This window comes from Bombus flavifrons, chromosome 16 (assembly GCF_040668555.2).
Source record: "Bombus flavifrons isolate JBK064 chromosome 16, iyBomFlav1_principal, whole genome shotgun sequence".
Classification (NCBI taxonomy): Eukaryota; Metazoa; Arthropoda; class Insecta; order Hymenoptera; family Apidae; genus Bombus; species Bombus flavifrons.
Window position 1 is genome coordinate 9,423,630 of NC_138457.1, and position 18,641 is coordinate 9,442,270.

General features: G+C 37.0%; 1 protein-coding gene across 16 annotated transcripts in view; it reads left to right on the forward strand.

The window, feature by feature from the left end:
• dnc (phosphodiesterase dunce) overlaps positions 1–18,641 on the forward strand; it is a 352,460-nt gene that overhangs the window by 277,410 nt on the left and 56,409 nt on the right. The window contains exons 1-2 of one of the 16 annotated variants that reach the window (XM_069129702.1): positions 4,012–4,511; positions 17,564–18,400. The exons of 14 other annotated variants lie outside the window; for them this stretch is intronic. In XM_069129702.1, coding sequence (XP_068985803.1) covers positions 18,180–18,400 — 221 coding nt within the window. In that variant the 5' untranslated portion in view covers positions 4,012–4,511; positions 17,564–18,179. Of the gene's footprint in view, positions 1–4,011; positions 4,512–17,563; positions 18,401–18,641 lie in introns of those variants that run through there. One more of the 16 variants, XM_069129703.1, reaches the window with a different exon arrangement.

The following is an 18,641-nucleotide window of genomic DNA, read 5'->3' on the forward strand; positions in this document are numbered from 1 at the left end:
TTATTTCGGGATTGGTTTATTTCAGTGTGAATTATTCTCAGACTATTTTTATCCCTGGTGAAGTATTTTAAGGTTATTCCGATTCAGTGTGATTTATTTTCGGACTAACTTGGATCCAGCGTCAAGTATTTCTCAATTATTTCCATTTAGCGTTAAGCATTTTGGAATTTTCATTACCCTGAACTATCCGGCATTGATATATACGACAATCAATCCCGAAGTATATCGGGATTAATTTCATTTCCTGTAAATTAACTTAATCTTGTACTGGTTTATTTTCCTGTGAAATTCGTTTCTTCTAAAATTTGCGAAATCTTCTACGCTAAAGTACGTCGTTTCATTTCGCAAGTTTTGCGGCTAGTTTCGTCAGGAATCGAACGACGTCCTGGTCCATCCGGGCCGTAAATATTTCAAATATCATTCTTTGCCACGATTATTCTCAACGGACACGAGACAGCGATTTAAACTTTGAATTAGAAATACAAAAATCAAAAATAATATATTTAATAAAAGAAAAAAGATTTTTTTAAGGACTGAAACCAGCTTGCGAGGACGAATAAAATTAATTAGGCTAATGTATTATTCGTACATAATCGTCGGCTCGTGTTTCGATCACGAAATAACCATTAACCGTTCTTTGGAATAAATTGTTCGACTGTTATTGCCAGTTCGACAAATGCGTCCTAGAAAATTAGAAAAATGAAACGAGATCTCATTTAAATATATTATGTATCAAGAGGCTCGTTTGCCACACAAGTAAGTCATTTCCATTCGCGAGTGTTTCTCAAACGTTTCAATTTGTATCGTTTCTCGTGATTCTGTTTCTCGAGTGTCGTTTCCGCTTAAGTCGACGCAGCAGAACTCACCGATCAACGTTCGCGGCCAGCCGTAATTCGTAAATGGAGAGAATGAAATATTTATCGTGGGTAAATAAAAAGATTCTAAGAGAGCGAAAGGAAGAAGAGGAAACGCGGAGAAGCGAGAGAAGACGAGAAAGTTGAGACGAGGAGACAAATGTAGCGAAATATGAAATGCGCGAGGAAAAGTTAGGAAAGTTAGAAAAAGGGGAATAAAGCGAGAAAGTAAAAGGTGTGTCAGCGAAGATTATAACAGGCTACGTTAAATTGCTGCTTTAATTTCCAATTATAAAGTAATTGTTCTTTGGAATAAATTCTGACGTTATAATATCCGTGGAATGAATAAATTACGGCGATTTATCGTACGAATTTCTTAGAATTTTTAGAAACGAAAATCAGATATCGATCAGAGTTAACCGTTGTACAACGAGAAGAATGAAAATCAATTTTGTGAAATATTCCAAATATAGTCGGCAGGATAGATCGTGTTGGATCGGTGATTTAATTCCAAATTATGGTGGCAATAATTATACTTTGGATTAAATTTCTTCGAATTTTTTGGAAATGAAGAAGATCGATAAATTAATGAGCGGAATTAACTGTTGCACAATAAGAAAAATGGAAATTAGTTTTGCGAAATATTGCAAACACAAAGTACGGAATGACTATTAAGAAATGTTCTATTCTGATTTATGAAGATTTATTCTTGCGATTTATTATTCTAATTTATGAGCAGATTGGATTCGAGTTGAAACAAAGTATAAATTATTTCGTGTTACCAAGTATTTCTTCAAATATATCTGTACATATCGAGTTACTGATTGTTGGATCAAACGTTTTTTCAAGAAATTCCATGTTTTTATACATCCTGCTCGTTCCTCGCAAGCTATCGAGTGATCGTCTACGTTTATCTTGGCGTCCGCTCGTCACGTTTTCTCGTACGAAGCTCGTTTATTCATCTCCTTTACTTTTCCCATTTACAGAAAGCGACGAACAAACGTAGAAGGTTGATTTAGCGTCCGGTTTGAAATATTATCTTCCGTATTCTTGGCCTTCGATTATTTTCGGCAATAATCGATAGTCTGTCTATAATTTCCAATCTTTTTCTCGAATTATTCGCCAGCAGAAAGTCATCGACTTTGAACTGGATAGTTCGAGCTTGAAATATTTCAACGTTTATACCACGTTCTTCGAAACTTAAATTCACGTTTCGCAACGAACTTCCTGCAATAAATGTCTTGCGATTTCGAATTTAAAGAGAGCGAGAGAATTTTTATTATGATTCAACAATTTTGCTAGAATATCGTAGGGACATTTAGAACGAAACGAAGGATTTGTATAAATCAATTAGAAAATAGATTACTCTTTTTCTTTTTAACATAGAAAATAATTATCGTCCTTCTTTACGCTCTCAAAGTAATCTGTTTTCCATATCCAATGGATCTTACAAACAGGTCAACGAATGAATAAACATTTTTTAATTATCTTTAACGATCGATAATCGAACGTGAAAATAAATTCAACGTCATTTGCAACTGGCAAATTTTGATCTACTTTTTCTTTAGCGTCTTTGTGCCGGTTATCAGATAATTTTTTAAATTTCATTATTTATTTATTTCCGTTCCGTTTAATATTCTACAATGGACTTTAGGAACACTGGACGAGCCAACAGATTTGATTTCCGTGGCTTTAGTTCTGAAATCCAGTTGCCCTCGTCTAAAATTGGTGTTTTTATACAGAAATGATGTTTCTCGGTAAATCGAGGCTTTCCGAGGGATTCCCCCATTTCTGTCCCAAGAACATTTCTTCTTCGTCCATTTCGCAGTATTTTTACGTTTTTTCGTCGGCTTCGTCCACTTTGCTGCTTTCACGATTTTCCCTAACTCTCTGAGAATTCTTCGTTACAATAATACGACACCACAGTGTACATACACTTAACTTTTACTTTATTCCGCTTTATTTTCTTTCTCTTCGACAACTTTCCTCCGTATTTTACACGTCCTTGGAGACGAAACAGTTACGTCAAGAATAAGAACGCGATAAATGTTCATGTCCATGTTAAAAATGTTAACGAGAACTTGCTTATCATTGTACAGTATACACTGTGATAGAAATTCTCCTAAAGTCCCCTGTAGAATAGTAAACGGAACAAAAATAAATTAATAATTAAATTTTAAAAATCATCTGATAAGCGGCACAAAGATGGTAAAGAAAGAGTAGTAAAAATTTGCCAGTTACAAATGACGTTGAATTTATTTTCACGTTCGATTATCGATCGTTAAAGGTAGTTAAAATATTCATTTTTGATAACTTCGTCTTTCAGACTTCGATAAATTACAGTGCAAATTATTACGTTACCGTAGTCGCTATTGGAAAGCCATCTCTAAAAGATTCATCCTATGTACAGTTCAACACACATCACTGACGCCTACAGTCATACGATTCCATAATAAGAGTAGTCCAACATGTTCCTTTTCGATCGCTTCTTCTTTCAAATTTCAACGAATCACAGTCCAAACCATTACGTTACTCTGGCCACTGTAAAAAAGAAAACCACGTTTCTACGAGATTAATACGTAGCACAGTCCAAGACATGTCACCAAAACTCATAGTTACATACGATTCCATAATAAGAGTAGTCCAACATGTTCCTTTCAGTCGCTTCTTCTTTCAAATTTCAACGAATCATAGTTACCAAACCATTACGTTACTCTGGCCACTATAAAAAAGAAAACCACGTTTCTACGAGATTAATACGTAGCACAGTCCAAGACATGTCACCAAAACTCATAGTTACATACGATTCCATAATAAGAGTAGTCCAACATGTTCCTTTACAATCGCTTTTTCCTTCAAGTTTCAACAAACCATATACGAAGTTATAGGTTACCGTAGTCATCGTGAAAAATTGGTCTCGATAAGTTTGATACGCAGACTCGAACGTGTACACGATACTGTAGCTCCTCGAGTAAAATCAGGATGATAAAAAAGATTCCATGAGTAAAAGATCAAACGAAAGCCAGCACCAAAGAGTGGGAGAAAGAGGGACAGACACAAGTGGTGGTTCGCGGCGCGCAAGTTTCCCGCGCAAATCGCGCCCCTTCCCCTAAGCCTGGCGGTGAAATCTCGGCGAAAGCAGATCAGCCTGGCCAGTTGGACGTCGCGACGAACACGAGGTATCCGACAACGCCAGTACACCCAGCGTTCCCGTCACGTGAATCAAACGCTCCGTTTCCGCTTCCTGTGTACGCGTAACGCGCCGCGATACGACATTCGATCGACCGATCAAGCGCGTTCGATCGATCCGCGCCACGTACAGTCGTCCTTGAAACTGTCCCTGCTGCTTTGGATCGCGCGAACGACGCAGTTTCCAATTGATTTTCAACCGCCTTCCAAGCAACCTGCGGTCATTCCGTGATCAACTAGCCTGACAGGGACACGGTTGATCGTGCAGCGAGGCTCGCTAACGTTCACGTTGCGCGATGGTGTGATCTTTTTCTTACGGTGGTGTTTTGGTTGGAACGTGTGAAAGACGAAGATGGGGGATTTCGGGGATTTCGGGATTTGGCAAATGGATTTCTAACGCGATCTTTTCGATTTCCGAGGTCGTGTTACGTCGTATTTATGGGATTTGATAACGCGAACTGGATCTAGGTTTGAGGATTTTGTATCTTTTTTCTTTTTCTGTTTTCTTCCTCGTAACAAGGACGAGAATGACGTTCTATATCAGAATCGGGCATCGAGAGAGATTGATGTTTAATTTGATTTTCAGTGACTTTGGAGTGTCGTATTTATGGAGTTTGATAACGCGAACTGGATCTCAATTGGCAGATTCTTCATTCTTTTGTTTGTAGAAAGGACGAGAATGGTTTCGTAGATGAAAGTTAACAATTAGCGGAGTAGAGGAGATTGATTTTTCTTGTGGTTCTCGTGATTTCGAAGATCCTGCTGATGATATCTGTGCATGATCGAAAAGATTCGGATAACGGAGATCGGATCTAGGTTATTCGAGAATCTCCAATCTTCTTTTTATAGGAAACGTGGGAATGATTTTGTGGACCAAGCTAGAGATATAAGTTTCTCATTTTTAGGATATTAGAAATTGCGTTATACTATCTACGCGAGTTTGATGACGTGGACTGGATTTACGCTGTTTGAACAATTATTCGAAGAAATTTGATTTGATTTTTCTGCCTTTGAAGGTTGTATCACGGTATCTGTAGGAATAAATTTAGATTGTTCGAAGATCTGCAATTTTTCATACGAAGAACGAACACCGTGTTGTATTTTGCAACGCATCGTCGCGTTATTTCAGAACGTTCAAGTCGTTATTTATAAATTGAGCAGGCTATCTACAAATGTGCTATAGTTTATTTGGAATGATCTTTGGCGAACTATAATACCATTGACTACTTCAAAATTAGCCCAAGTTTTTTGGTATCAATGATCATCGACTATTACATAATTATGAAAAAATTGGTCAAGAGACGATTGGAAAATTAACATTCGTGACATTAATATCCTGCAGGATATTATGCTACTACAGACATGAGAAATTTGATCGTCTGATAATTACCAATTGGAAATCCCTATTTGTAGAGATTGATCAGTCGATCAATCATGATTGGAGATGCTCTGTTTGTACAGACCGAATAGCGTAGATGTGAACGTAATATCGTTGGATCGACATTTGACGAAATGCTTACCGTTTTTCGTTTTCAGAATTATCGAACGTATCCTAGGTCAGATCTCTTTCTGTATGTGAATCGATGAACACTACAACGATGGAATTTACTTTATATTCTCGCCAACCTGTACAATTAATACATTCGTTAATTATAATTTCTTTCCGTTGGTAATATTTGGTAATTTAATATTTTCATCGATAAACGCGCCATTTAATTAATTTACATCGAATTACCTCGATTTAATTCAACGAGCTCAAATTTTTGGAAAATTTCTTCGAACGTACAAATGAGATATCCTTTGTTTCACGCGTTTGCTGGTAACATAATATCATTGAAAATGTTCCAGTATTTATCATCCGAAATTTCGTCATTTATTCTCACGTCCTATAGAATCGATACTCGATTTCCACTCTAAATGTCTTTTATAGTTTCTACGTATGCTTTCAGATCTCTTGCAAACATTAGCAACGCTAACATAATGTTGGTGTTTCGTAACGGTGGTAGGAAAATTTCAAAACGCGGAACTACAACGCGCGTAATACGTTCGTAAATTGACACGAGTGTCGCGACACTTTCTCGAATCTCTGTATCTAATACATCGATAAAATTCAGGTCGTGAAGCGTATCTACGTAGATGTTGGAAATAAAATTTTCAGTGAGAGGATTGGCCAATACCTGTTGGAAACGAAACGGCCATAGAAGAGAGTAGAATATCGTTGCTGGAAAAACATATGCGGAACAATGGTCTAAATTCGAGGGAACGGCGGATTTTCGCAATAGCCAAACAGGTTTCATAAATATGCAACGAACGCGACCTGAAACAGCGTTGAATATTTATAATCATATGCGTGGCGTTCTTTCTTTCTTTCTCGTTCGAATTGCTATCAAATATGCATTCGCTGCACGCGCATTAACATTCATATCTGTCGTTACATAAATCGAGAGAGAGAGAGAGAGAGAAAATAAAAGTAACGCTGCGTGGAGTGAGAAAATACAGCGAAAGGTTAAAAACATCGTTAAACGTACATAAATAATGAAAGGTATAACGCGTCGAGTTAAACTTTCGCAAAATTCACACATTATGCAGCATTGAGAGAGATCGAACGTACAGTGGCTACAAACAGAATTTTTATGCGCATAGTTAGTCTCCCATCAAGCGTTCTTCCTCCTATTTGTTCCGATTTTTGTACAAATTTAAGATTCAAGATACAAAGTCGCAATATCTGTTACATTTTTCTAATTTATTTAATTTATTACAATTGGATCGAACTAATTGGTATGTAAATGAAATAATAGCGGTGTATAGTGTAATAATGATATCGTAGAGATACTATAATAGTATTCAGTGATATAAATGATAATTTTTGTAGCCACTATAAACGCAGAATCGAAAAATAACATCTGATTTCGATGGCTGGACATTGAAAGATGATTCGCGTAAATTTCAAAGGTTTCAGGATTATTAAACAGAAATTTCGCAGAGTTTATGGGAATATGTGCTGTATTTTTGGAATTTCCGACACGATCTGCGTAATAAATGCTTTCGCAGATGGCACGGATTTAATATCAAAGCTCTTTCGAATTATTCTAACCCAGTTCTCAATTTTTCGTGTAAATTCCACTCACGCAATTTTTTGTTTTTTGTTATTTTATTCTATGCTTTCGAATGAATTTTAGATTTTATGAACTTTCTCGTACCGCAATTTCGATGTTGCGAAAAGCTGTGACAAGGTTGCTGTTCAAATCGCTTCAATTTCGACAAGATATCGTCGAGTTTCGTAAAATTGTACAAAGTTTTTCAAAAGTTAATCGCATCGTCTTTAAAACAGCTCACAAGTTTTTATAATTGCGCGCAGCTCTGAATATCTCGTTGAAATTGTGCAATATCTGACACAATTTCGTCAATTTTCGCACAAATCGAGGAAATGAGGCGTGCGCGTGCGCGCAAACATTTGGCACGGTGCTGTAAAATTTTCTAGCTATTTCTGTGAATTTCTATAAATTTTTACAAAATTTTAGGAAGATCCTAAAAATTCTAAGAAATTTGGAATTTTTATAAAACTCGACGAATTTCTGCAAAATATTCGGACATTTCGTATCTTTACGAAATTCTAAGGATTCCTATAAAATTTTAAATAATTTCGCAAAATCCCGCCAACTTTTCTACTTCCATAAAATTCTAAGAATTTCCACAAAATGTCCGGAAATTCTACGTAATTTCACAAAGTCGTGGCAAGGTAATCAAACTTCAGGCAGATATTGCCAAATTCCGTGAAAATCTTCCACTATTTCATCTAGTTTCGTGCAATTACAGCCGACTTTTGCCTGACATTCCAAGAAGTCCACGAAAATTCTGTGTCATCTGCGTTAAAGCATTCCAACGGGCTCGATCTCGATTGATCGTCGGAACGCGGATACGAGTCCTGGTGCTTTATGGTCACACGACTGGTTAGACCGGGTCGTCAATTGCGGCCGAAATTAATCGACGGTCATGGAATCCGTGTACATCGGTGAAAATGTCGTAACGTAGCTGTCGACTGCATCAGGTTCGATACGTTGCGAAATTCGCTTGGCCACTCGGTATAATTACACTTCGCAGCTAGTCCTTTCGAGCAAGAAATTCATTTTTCTTCGAAATTTCCCTAACTTTCGTGGGATTTTTCATCGAGCAGCTGTTTCGATAAGCTCTTTAACGAATCTTTTCGAAATTCTTGTTTCCACGAGCCTTTCCATGAATTTTTCACAGTTCGTTCATTTCTTCCGATAAATATCTTGCGTTTTCGACGTTCATTTTCGGATTAACTTCAAATTTGATTAACATAATAATAGCAGTCCGGTCTCGCTACTGTGCTAGTGAAATTTCAAAATGTTTTACGTAACGCAGAAAATATGGACATAATCGTTGTCCATGTGTAACTATCCAAATGTTGTTGTACGGTGAAATTCAGGTATCGCACGTCACAGTGGGTCATGAAAATAAATGAGAGAAGCAGAGATGTACCGGGTTATTGAATGTTATTGGGTTATTAAATTACTGCTGTTGATGAATGGGAAGGGGAATTTTATTAGATTGCGAAATCGTGCGACAGAGTTGCTGATTTAAGCGAGTATCTTTGGTTAAATTGCCGAATTAATTACGATCGAGTATAGATAAACGAAGAATTAAACGGACCGAGTGTCACAAAATCTGCATGTATTTTAAACTCGTTCATTTTTTTATTGCCAAGGACGAAACTCGAAAATTTAATATATTTGATAATGATATCTCGAGTTTCATTTACGAGCAGAGAGATAATTGCCGACGAGTGAAAATGATTTGAGGAAAAGTTTTATCGAGATTGGTCGATAAACAAGAGGGAAGTTGCTTGTGAATTATTTTTGATTGGCGCAAGTGGAAAAATATATTCGTACCGTGCACTTTTCGGTAGCTCGAATTTATCGTGATAAAGCAAAATTACGTTGGCGTACCGACCAGAAAAGCACGCGTGTTAAACTACAAAAAGCAATGAAAAATTCGTGTAGAATCGCGCTCGTTTGTCAATGTTGCCCTGATTCTCGGTTTCCTTAGGAATATACGAACAATACATACGATTTCTTTCTCTTTCTTAGCAGTAGACGAAAAACGTTTCGTCACCGGCCTAATTTTCATTGCAACGATCGATATTTTTCAAGCGTTCAAGAAACGTATAAGTTTAATTGCAAAGTTAATTCTAAAATAACGCCGAAGTCAAATAAAAATACAATTTCGTGAAAAGTGGCAAATATATTGCGATGTTTACTTTACGATTATCGATATTTTGGAAAAATCGAACAAAAGTATAATTCTGCTGATACGTTTAAAAATTGCTATCTCGTAAGACACGCGAAACGTACAAATTATATGTTTTTCACGAAAAATAATTATTCGTCTCTCTTGCCTCGTAAACAGAGGGAAAAATAAGAAAGACAAGGATCGTAGGAGACAGTTCGATTTTAGATATTCCAGGAGAACACTAGCTTCGATCCAATACACGAAGTTTCACGGCGAAGATGGTGATGAAATTGGTATAGGAACAGGTTTCAGTATCTCCAAGCATTATCAGCCTGTGTTCGGAGCACTCTTGCGGTACTCCAATCCCCCTAATCTCTCGCTCCCCTATCAGATTTATCGTGCGTTAGGCGAGTCGTTTATCGGTCGACCGTGGCGTCAAGTTAATGACAACGTCGTGTTTCGTCACTGTTCCCAGCTTGAATGTTCTCACGACTGACCATAGTTCGTCGTTAAGTTGATTCGTGAGTCATTTCACTTAACGGCGGAGTTACAATTTTTCTTAATTAATTAAGTGTTTGAACGAGTGTTCCAATGAAGTTTCAAACGAACTTCTCAACCGGTTTGTTCCGTCTATTCCGCTCCAGTTTTGTGTAATTTATCGACTTTGAATCTTTCTCGCTCGGCTTTACGTTAAGCGGAACGTTTATTAAAATTGCGATTGAATTTTCCAACAAGGTTTTCGAATAACCTGCTTTCTCGGTCTAAGTTCCATTGAATTCCTCGGTGAACGTCGAATCTTCGCCATGGTCTTCGGATAAATTGCAGATTGGTGTTTTTGTTTAAGTCGTTGGCTTGAAAATTCCGTCGAATTTTGCGGCACAATTTTACAAAATTCTACGAATTTCGCGAAATTCCGCGAGATTGCTACGAATTAAGGAAAATTCCGCGGAATTTATGGAAATTCGATGAAATTCTTCTAATTCTACCTGATTTATCACGCGTCCCTTATTTCTCTTTACAAAATTCCAAGAAATCCTCCCACGAATTTTCCACCAAATTTTTCCTCCCAATCGTTTCCCCAGCAAATATTTCCGCGGAAGTAACGAGTTGATCGATGGATCCATTTTGTAAGTTCGCGATGGCTGATACGAGCCATTGAATCGGATTAAAGGATAATCGAACTGTCGAAACTTTGGCACTGCTTCTCTGGTGTTTAAACGGTAAACGCCGATACGCAAGTTTGACCTAATTTTCTATAACAAAATGTGTCTGCTCGACGAGAGACGGCAAAGTGAGAAAGATGATGTAAGAGAAGCTTATGGTTTCAACTGCGAACGGTCTGAGCGAAGACTCGAAACGAGACTCTCGATAGGTTTACGCGATTCGATTTGAAATTAACTCGAGGAAAGATCGAACGTTTCCGTAAATTTATTTCCTGATATTAGATACGATGTTAAATTATTGTAATATCGTTATATTATTAAATTATTAGTATTCTATTATTAGTATATATTTTATTTCAGTATATAGCGTTTTAATGGTAATTTAATCTAGAAAGGAAGAAATTTGGCATTTTTTTCAAATTTCTTGCACAATCGTGTGATATCTTAGCTACACGGACGAGTGAAACGTTATCAGAATGGTTAAGGTTAAGAGCTGATATCGGCAAGATTTCGGCGCGTGCACGTTTATCGTGTCTTGGGATACTTGAAGTTCGTATTTAAAAGACAGATTTCGTATCATTTTGGCAGATAAAAATTATGAAATTACGAATTAATTCGCTTTTTTTCTGGACTCGATATTCGACGAGAAAATATTTATAATATGCCGAGAGGGAAATTTGGAAACTTAGAATTGGCCAGTTTGATGATTCAACGACTTAATTATTTATTAGTGAGATCGTTGGAAATGTCATAAAAATGATGCCTGCTCTTGGACCATTGTACATTTTGTATATACTTGATTTTTCATGATATTTCAATTTTCTTTCGCGAACAGAACAAATATTCGAATAATATTCATTCAAGTATCATTTGTGGATAATGAGAATTCTATGTTAGATAAATTTTCGAAGCTCTGGCTGGCCGCGAAATACTAATAGATCATGCTCATTATGTAATTCTAGTTGGCGGCGATATAACTTCACAAAGCACCTGACCTACTGTTGCTTCCTACTACATACTTGTTGGCAATTCTTGAGTAAATATCCGAGAAAATATTGCTTCCGTTTCTCGAATTAGAATTTTACCTAATTTCTGAATTTCATTAGCTCTTCGCTAATTTAGAAACGACGACATTTTGTTTACTATATTTCCTACATATTTCCTTACGACCACGATAATTAAATAATCATTTATACATGGAATTTGCTTTGCTATACTCGCTATTCATTTTTCTATCGATGCCAATAACTATACTTGAGCGAATATTTTTAATAATCCCTATATCTATTGCAAGAATAAAATTAATTTTATCGGTCATCGTAACATCAGTGAAAATATCTTGCAAAATTCAAGAACACATCGTCCATGCATACCGATTGACACGAAATTACACGGTAACTTTCTTTTCGTTAAACCTATTTTACACTAGTTAAAAAATTGGAGAGTCATTTAATTCATTGAAATTCGTTGAATTCGTTTCGTCGATTGAAAAGAAAAAAGAAAGAAAACTGGATGCAGAAGTACCATTATGAGTGTCGTGTATCTCTGAATAATCGGAAATAGATTTAAACGCGTTTGTACACCGATATCGAACGGTCGTGAAAAATAGTCTGAGAAGATTCCTCTTGAATTACGTCAATAGTGAGAAAGGTCAGCCTTCTCTTATTCTCTCCCTGGTTTCCCTTGGATGCAGAAAGAAACGCGTTACGAGATGATTTTGTAATCGATCGAACCGTGGCGGAAGCCTGGATTCCTTTTTACTGGCGATCCAGCAACCGGCTCCTCGAGGACAGCCGATTGCGTTACGAATTCCTTACGTAAAGAATTTCGTGGACAATCCTTGAAGCGTATTAACACGGTTTTTTATTCCATTCCGAATTTTATCAGACGTGTCCTTACTTGTTACTTAATTTTCGCCGCGAATAACTTGATTTATTTACTTCGAGTTTTTGGAGAGTCGACACTTTCTTAGTAATCATGATATTCAGTGATGGAAATACGATAATATTTATCGTCATCAATCACCGATACTCACAGAATTCTTTTCCACGAGAAAATAGACGAAGGAGGACAAAAGGAGAGAGAATTTTTAGAAAAAATTGGTAACAATGTACGGACAGATATAACGAAAGGTTGGCGAGTTATCTTTGTGGTGGAAATCGACAGATTTATTGGACGAAAGGTGAATGCATTTTTGCTGACTGAGCAATTTCGGCTATTTTGATGGATAGCTTTAAAAAACCGAAGGAAAATAGAAGACGATTTTGGGGGAAATTGATAACTTCTATGGAGGAATAAATGTAAATAAATATTTGTGCGAGAAAAAATTAATGGATTGTAAAGGTTCGATGAAAATAGATTTGTTTGTAGTAACTGGAGATTGGAACTGTTTGATAAATAGTTGAGAAGAAGGAAAAATAAACAACGGACTAAAGACAATAGAAAAATACAAAAAACGATGTTGTTTTAGTTTCCATTATTTCGTTTGAAAAGACTTGTAGTCTTCGGACCGTGAAATCAGAATTGTTTAAAAAAACGATGTTTCTTATGTATTTCTACAAAACATATCTGTTTTCCGAGTAAGATTGACGGATATTAATTGAACGTCGTGCTGTTGAAACCGATTGAAAAGGCTATTGAAAATTTCCCCTACTCTTTGATCGTAAACATCACCTTCGATGGAAGTAAAACATTTTCACTTTAATTTACTCGCTTTATCCCGACCTCTTTATAAAAATTCAACGAATTGCTCTTTTCCATTTTTACGTTCTCTCATAAATAAAAGTGAAACGTTTCCACTTTAATTTATTCGCTCTATCTCCACCTCTCCGATTCCCTGAAAATTACCGCGTGTGTAATAATTCGATTAATTACTCCCTTTGATTTTTATGTTCTTTCATAAATTTCAAAAGGCTCGCGCGTGTTCAATCTGTCTGTTGAAAGGGCCACGCGTTTTATCCGTTAGCTGTTCACACCGCGCGAAATTTCCATGAAAATAGACGCGTACTGCACGTATAACGCATACACACGAATTCACAGGCCACTGAATGAACGGTATCCAACAGAGCTTCGATCATTGAAATCGCTGTATCGTGCAGTTCCATATAGACGATACTATCGAAAAGTTTATCCACAGATTTTTCATAGAAATAGCTGCGTATGTGTACAAATATTTATGGAGTTTGCTTTTGTTAACGTGTACTGTTTATAACGATAACTTTTTTATTGTAACAAAATTTCCATTTATTCAGAATCGTTTATTTTTTCTCTTTTTTTTTTTTTTTTTTCGTTGAAAGAAAAACGATAGAAATTGCGTCTGAAGCTTCTTAAGGACGTACGAATCGAATGTAAATTAAATTTGCATACGATAAATAAATATACAATAAGTTGAAGAATGAAAATGTCGTTATTCGATGTTAAAAATTCGTTGATCCATCGATCGATGATACCATGTTTACGCGAGTTCGTTGCTTACGCTGGTTTCTATTCTCGACTTATCTTTTTCCAATCGAAATTCCACTCGAAACTTCTTCGAAAACAAATGCACTGGGTAACATGGTTGAATACCGGTTTTCCTTGGCCATCGGAAGTTAATTTTATCGTATGTGAAACCAGTTGCTGGAATGCGTTGTATATTGTTGTCTGTTTACGTGTACATTTCCGACAGTTTGATAAAAAAGTATCGACCAGCTCGAGACCATCGGCTGTTTAACTTTAGCAGGCTATTGTAGATGAAATTAGGCCTTCGTGCATTATCGAAGAAGCAAGAAATTAATGTTCATTTCGCAAGTTATTCGTTCGTTATTGTTATACGAATCAATCGTGTCGTATTTTAAATTCGTTTTGCGAAATTATATCATATATTACGATCACCCGTTATATTCTCCAATTCCTTTCCAACGAGAGAAATTGTTTAATCGAATACAATTTTCGGGAATACGAAACTTTATTCAGAAATAATATAAATCTTAAAACTAACTTGCGATAACTACATTTATGAGAAATTTCAATCTACAGAAACGCTCGTAATTTACATAATGTTTCAATTTTCCACTCGCCACCCCATGTTACCCTTATAAACTTTACGCCACTCGCGTTACATGGAGGAAACAGTACGTAAATGTGAATTTGCGTAAACATCGGCAGTTTAATAAGAACTGTTCGAAGTATAGTGAGTTGGGAGTATACAGGGTGGTTGGTAACTGGTGGTACAAGCGGAAAGGGGGTGATTCTAGGCGAAAAAAGAAGTCGAAAATATAGAATACAAATTTTTCGTTCGAGGCTTTGTTTTCGAGAAAATCGACTTTGAATTTTCGCTCGGTACGCGTGCGGTACGTTATACCGGATCTCACTGTAGATCGTTGTCTCGATGGAAAAATTTGAAAAAAACAAAAATTTTTATTCTATATTTTCGACTTCTTTTTTCGCCTAGAATCACCCCCTTTCCGCTCGTACCGCCAGTTACCAACCACCCTGTATACTCTTGCGCGTTGCAACACACCTCAAACGCGTAAACATCCATAGTCCAACCAGTGATACTTTCTTCCACGTAACAAATACAATATTCCGCATCCTAATGGAATCAAACATAATCAAAGTTTGGTCGAACTATCTGTTCGACTATCTCTACGGCGAGGCTCTGTTCCGAATTCGAAATAAGACAGAACAAAGAAAGTTTGTCCCCTCGTACAATACGAACGCCGCGCGCGATATTTCTCGGCTTCTCCGGTTTCACCGAAACACGCAGCTCCCGCCGAGAATACGATACTCTTCTGCGTCGTTGTTACACGTCACAAAACTACGGAAGCTTTGACATTCGTTCTAGAATATCAGACTGGCATTTATGACACGACAAAGTGGAATCTTCTCTTCGAACGTTTCTTCCTTTAAATTGTAAATGTAACTTCGATTTTCTGCTTATTCAACGGTATTTAAATTTATTATCAACTCCGCGGATATATCGCAAGGAAGAAAAAACAAATTCCGCCTGATTTAAAAAGGTTTACGTTTCGTTCAAACTTTCATCGTACTTTTAATTTCGTATTTCAATTTCATTTACTGTTTCGTCTTAACTTTTTATTTTCTAAATTCCTCGCAGCAAAGTTTTAAATTACGGTTGGCGCATCATAATAATTTCTTTGAAACCTTCTTCTGGATAATTTTTTTTTAGGAAGAGTATCTTCTTCGAAAGTATCAGCTTTCAAAAGCTGAAAATTCTTGATTTATCGCGGACAATATGCAAACGTATTTAGTTTTCAAAATTGCTACTTGCATGGCGAAGGACCTTCGTTAAATTTAGGAATCGAAAGCTGGCGAATGACAACGTTTCGATTTAGTATCGTAGCATCGTTTGGCAGATAACGAGACTCTCTGCCAACAAAGCTTTGGATTAATTAGTTTCATTTAGTCAAGCTGTCCCAGTTAGCCCGTCAGGCCGCTGCTGCAAAATTGCCTCGTTGTTCAGTAATGAATAAATATTTCATTAAAAATGATAGAAAAATCTAATAGATATAAATACAGAAGAAAATTAATTTTCATTGCGTCAAATTGATGGAGTTATCGTCGTAACATTAAACGTGTTGAATGAATTGTTTGTAACTTCAACTGTCGTAAAAAATAATAATTCTTAAAGATTTCAGCAATAAATTCCAATTTTCTTTGTATATTTTGAAAACTCTTAAGGTTATCATAGGAGATAAAAATTCCTAAGGCTTTTAAGAATTTTCTGAACATTTCCAAAGTTCGTCTAGCTTTTCACAAGTATCGTAATATTTACGAATAGATATCAAGTATATAGTTACAATATATAAATAAAAGGAGAGGGCAAGAAGGAAGATAACTGGTTCGTTAGAATCGCGATTTGATAGCAAAAAAAAAAAAAAAAAGAGGAGTCAAACTATTTCTCTCATAAATCATAAATCTGTAGATACAATGAACAAACAACAAAGACGAAAGAGATACGTTGCTTTGTGTATAAGGCAGTTTGAGAAAGGCAACTGGCTCGTTGAAAACGCGACTTGATAACGGCAAAGGGGACTAAATTGCCTCGTTTCCATAGAAGTAGAACGACCGGATGATTTTCAAATGACGGCAATCCCATCGACAATCTGAAATTCAGACGACACGCAATTTGTAGAAGCGCCGCGGCGCCCGCTCGTCTTTTCAACAGACTGGCTTTTGAAATTCAATCGTTCTAATGAAGTCTCCGCGTGAGTAAACAAAAATTCAAGCTGCTCCTCGTTTGCTACCTCCAGCCTGAATAACAAGAAGATTGAACCTGATTTCATCTCAGCGTTTGTTCCACCTTTCTTTTCTCTTTCTTCAACTGTTCCGTATTCGGTCTTCATTCGATGTATCGTTAAATAGAACGTTGTTCTGTCTAGTCCGCAATTGTTGCTAAGTTTCGATCGTTACAAGTCGCTGTTTGGGAAACGGCATCCTACGGGATTGAAAACCTTTCTTCATCGTCGTCGTGCTGATGATAGGCAAGTTTTGGTCCTGATCGAGCAAACTTTGGTTTCCAGTCGATTAAAGGAGTTTAGAGGTCAGATAGTTCTTAGTAATTGCAGGAAATGTAGGTGTTTCCATGGTTTGTCATTTTATGGGTTTTGTAGATACAGCGTGGAATGTCCTCGTTAAAAGAAGATTCTGATAGTTTTGTTAAAAGCATGTTCAGTTCGGCAATTCTCAACAAATGAGTTTTAAACAGTAGGATCTTCTTCGGAAGAGAACGCTAAAAAGTGCTTTAGTTTTCTTTAAAAGAGCGAGGAATATGCCTCTGCTAAAAAGTTAGAGTGTCACGGTTGCCGTAAGAGTTCATATTTCACTCATATTTAGTTTCAACGAGAATTCCATAGTTAGAAGATTTCCTCAGTTTTCTTTAAAAAAGAAACGCGCCTCTGCTGAGAAGTTAGAGTGCTAAAAGTTAGCGTAACAGCTCATTTCTTACGAATAAACAATCTTAGCTAGGAAGTAGAACTGAAACTTCAATTTCAGTCTTAGTACTTTGGCTAGTAGTTCTATAGGATTTAAAATAACATTGGGGTGCGAAAATAAAAAATACATGCTGCGACGTTATTAAATCTTTCATACCTTTCGTACCAGGTGTTTCAATATCTTGAGAATTACTACGATTTAGACAATTCAGTGATATCCTCTGTGAGAACCGTGTCTGTGAAAGTGTATAGTCAACCATGAATCGTTAATGACGTGCCAAGTGAATTTAAAAGAACATCTACGAAATAAAAGTTCGATCAACAAGTGCATCACCACACAGGCCTCGCTATAAAGTGTTCTTCGCAGACTTTGCAATACGAATAATTCCCCGATTGAATAACTAAAAAAGGGAATCGAGAATAGGAACGCATTAAAACAAATGTACATAACACGCTAAACCTTAACCTAACTTCACATGCCAAAACCGACCGTGTCTCTTAATTCAGTCACAGTAATCAGACTGTGCGTCTCCTAACGATCCCATAATCGTTTCAACCTACTGTACTTCAAGAGCGAAAGCTCCCACAGTTAAAGACACCTACGAAGAGCCAAGCTTTACATCCATGAGGACGTACATCGCCTAATTATACCACTTCGATCATCTATAACCACTTGCTGAACCGACTGTAAGACTATTTACCACCTGCCATGATCCAAAACGGAAGACATCAAGCGAGCAACGAGTTGATATGTGGTTGAAGGCGCACAGCAAGAGGATCTAACGATGTCTGGGTCTAGTGGAGGCTTAATGGACTCCCCGACGTCCACTGGCGGCCTAAAAAGATGCGGCGGTGGAATGAGTTCCCCGTCCCTTGCCGGTGGAGGGGTTATAACGATGTCTGCAGGGCTTCCTCGCACTCGATCTGCTTGCGCTCTGCGGATGCGACCGTCCAGGAAGGCTGTGTTCTGGGAACAGTGCCTCGAGTCATCGCCAAAGAGAGACTTGTAAGTGGAAGATGATTATCACAGTTGCTAACCTGTCGAATCGAGATCGATGTTCGGATTAGAAGCTTCTAGAGACACTCTAGAGACTTTCTAGAGTCTACGTAAATAGCTGTTGATGAGCAGACTGTGGATTCTAAAGACTTTATGAGGGCTTTCTAGAGACTGCATAAATCACTGCTGATGAGTAGATTTTTGGTGCTAGGGACTTTGACAAGACTCCCTAGAGTCGATGATTATCACA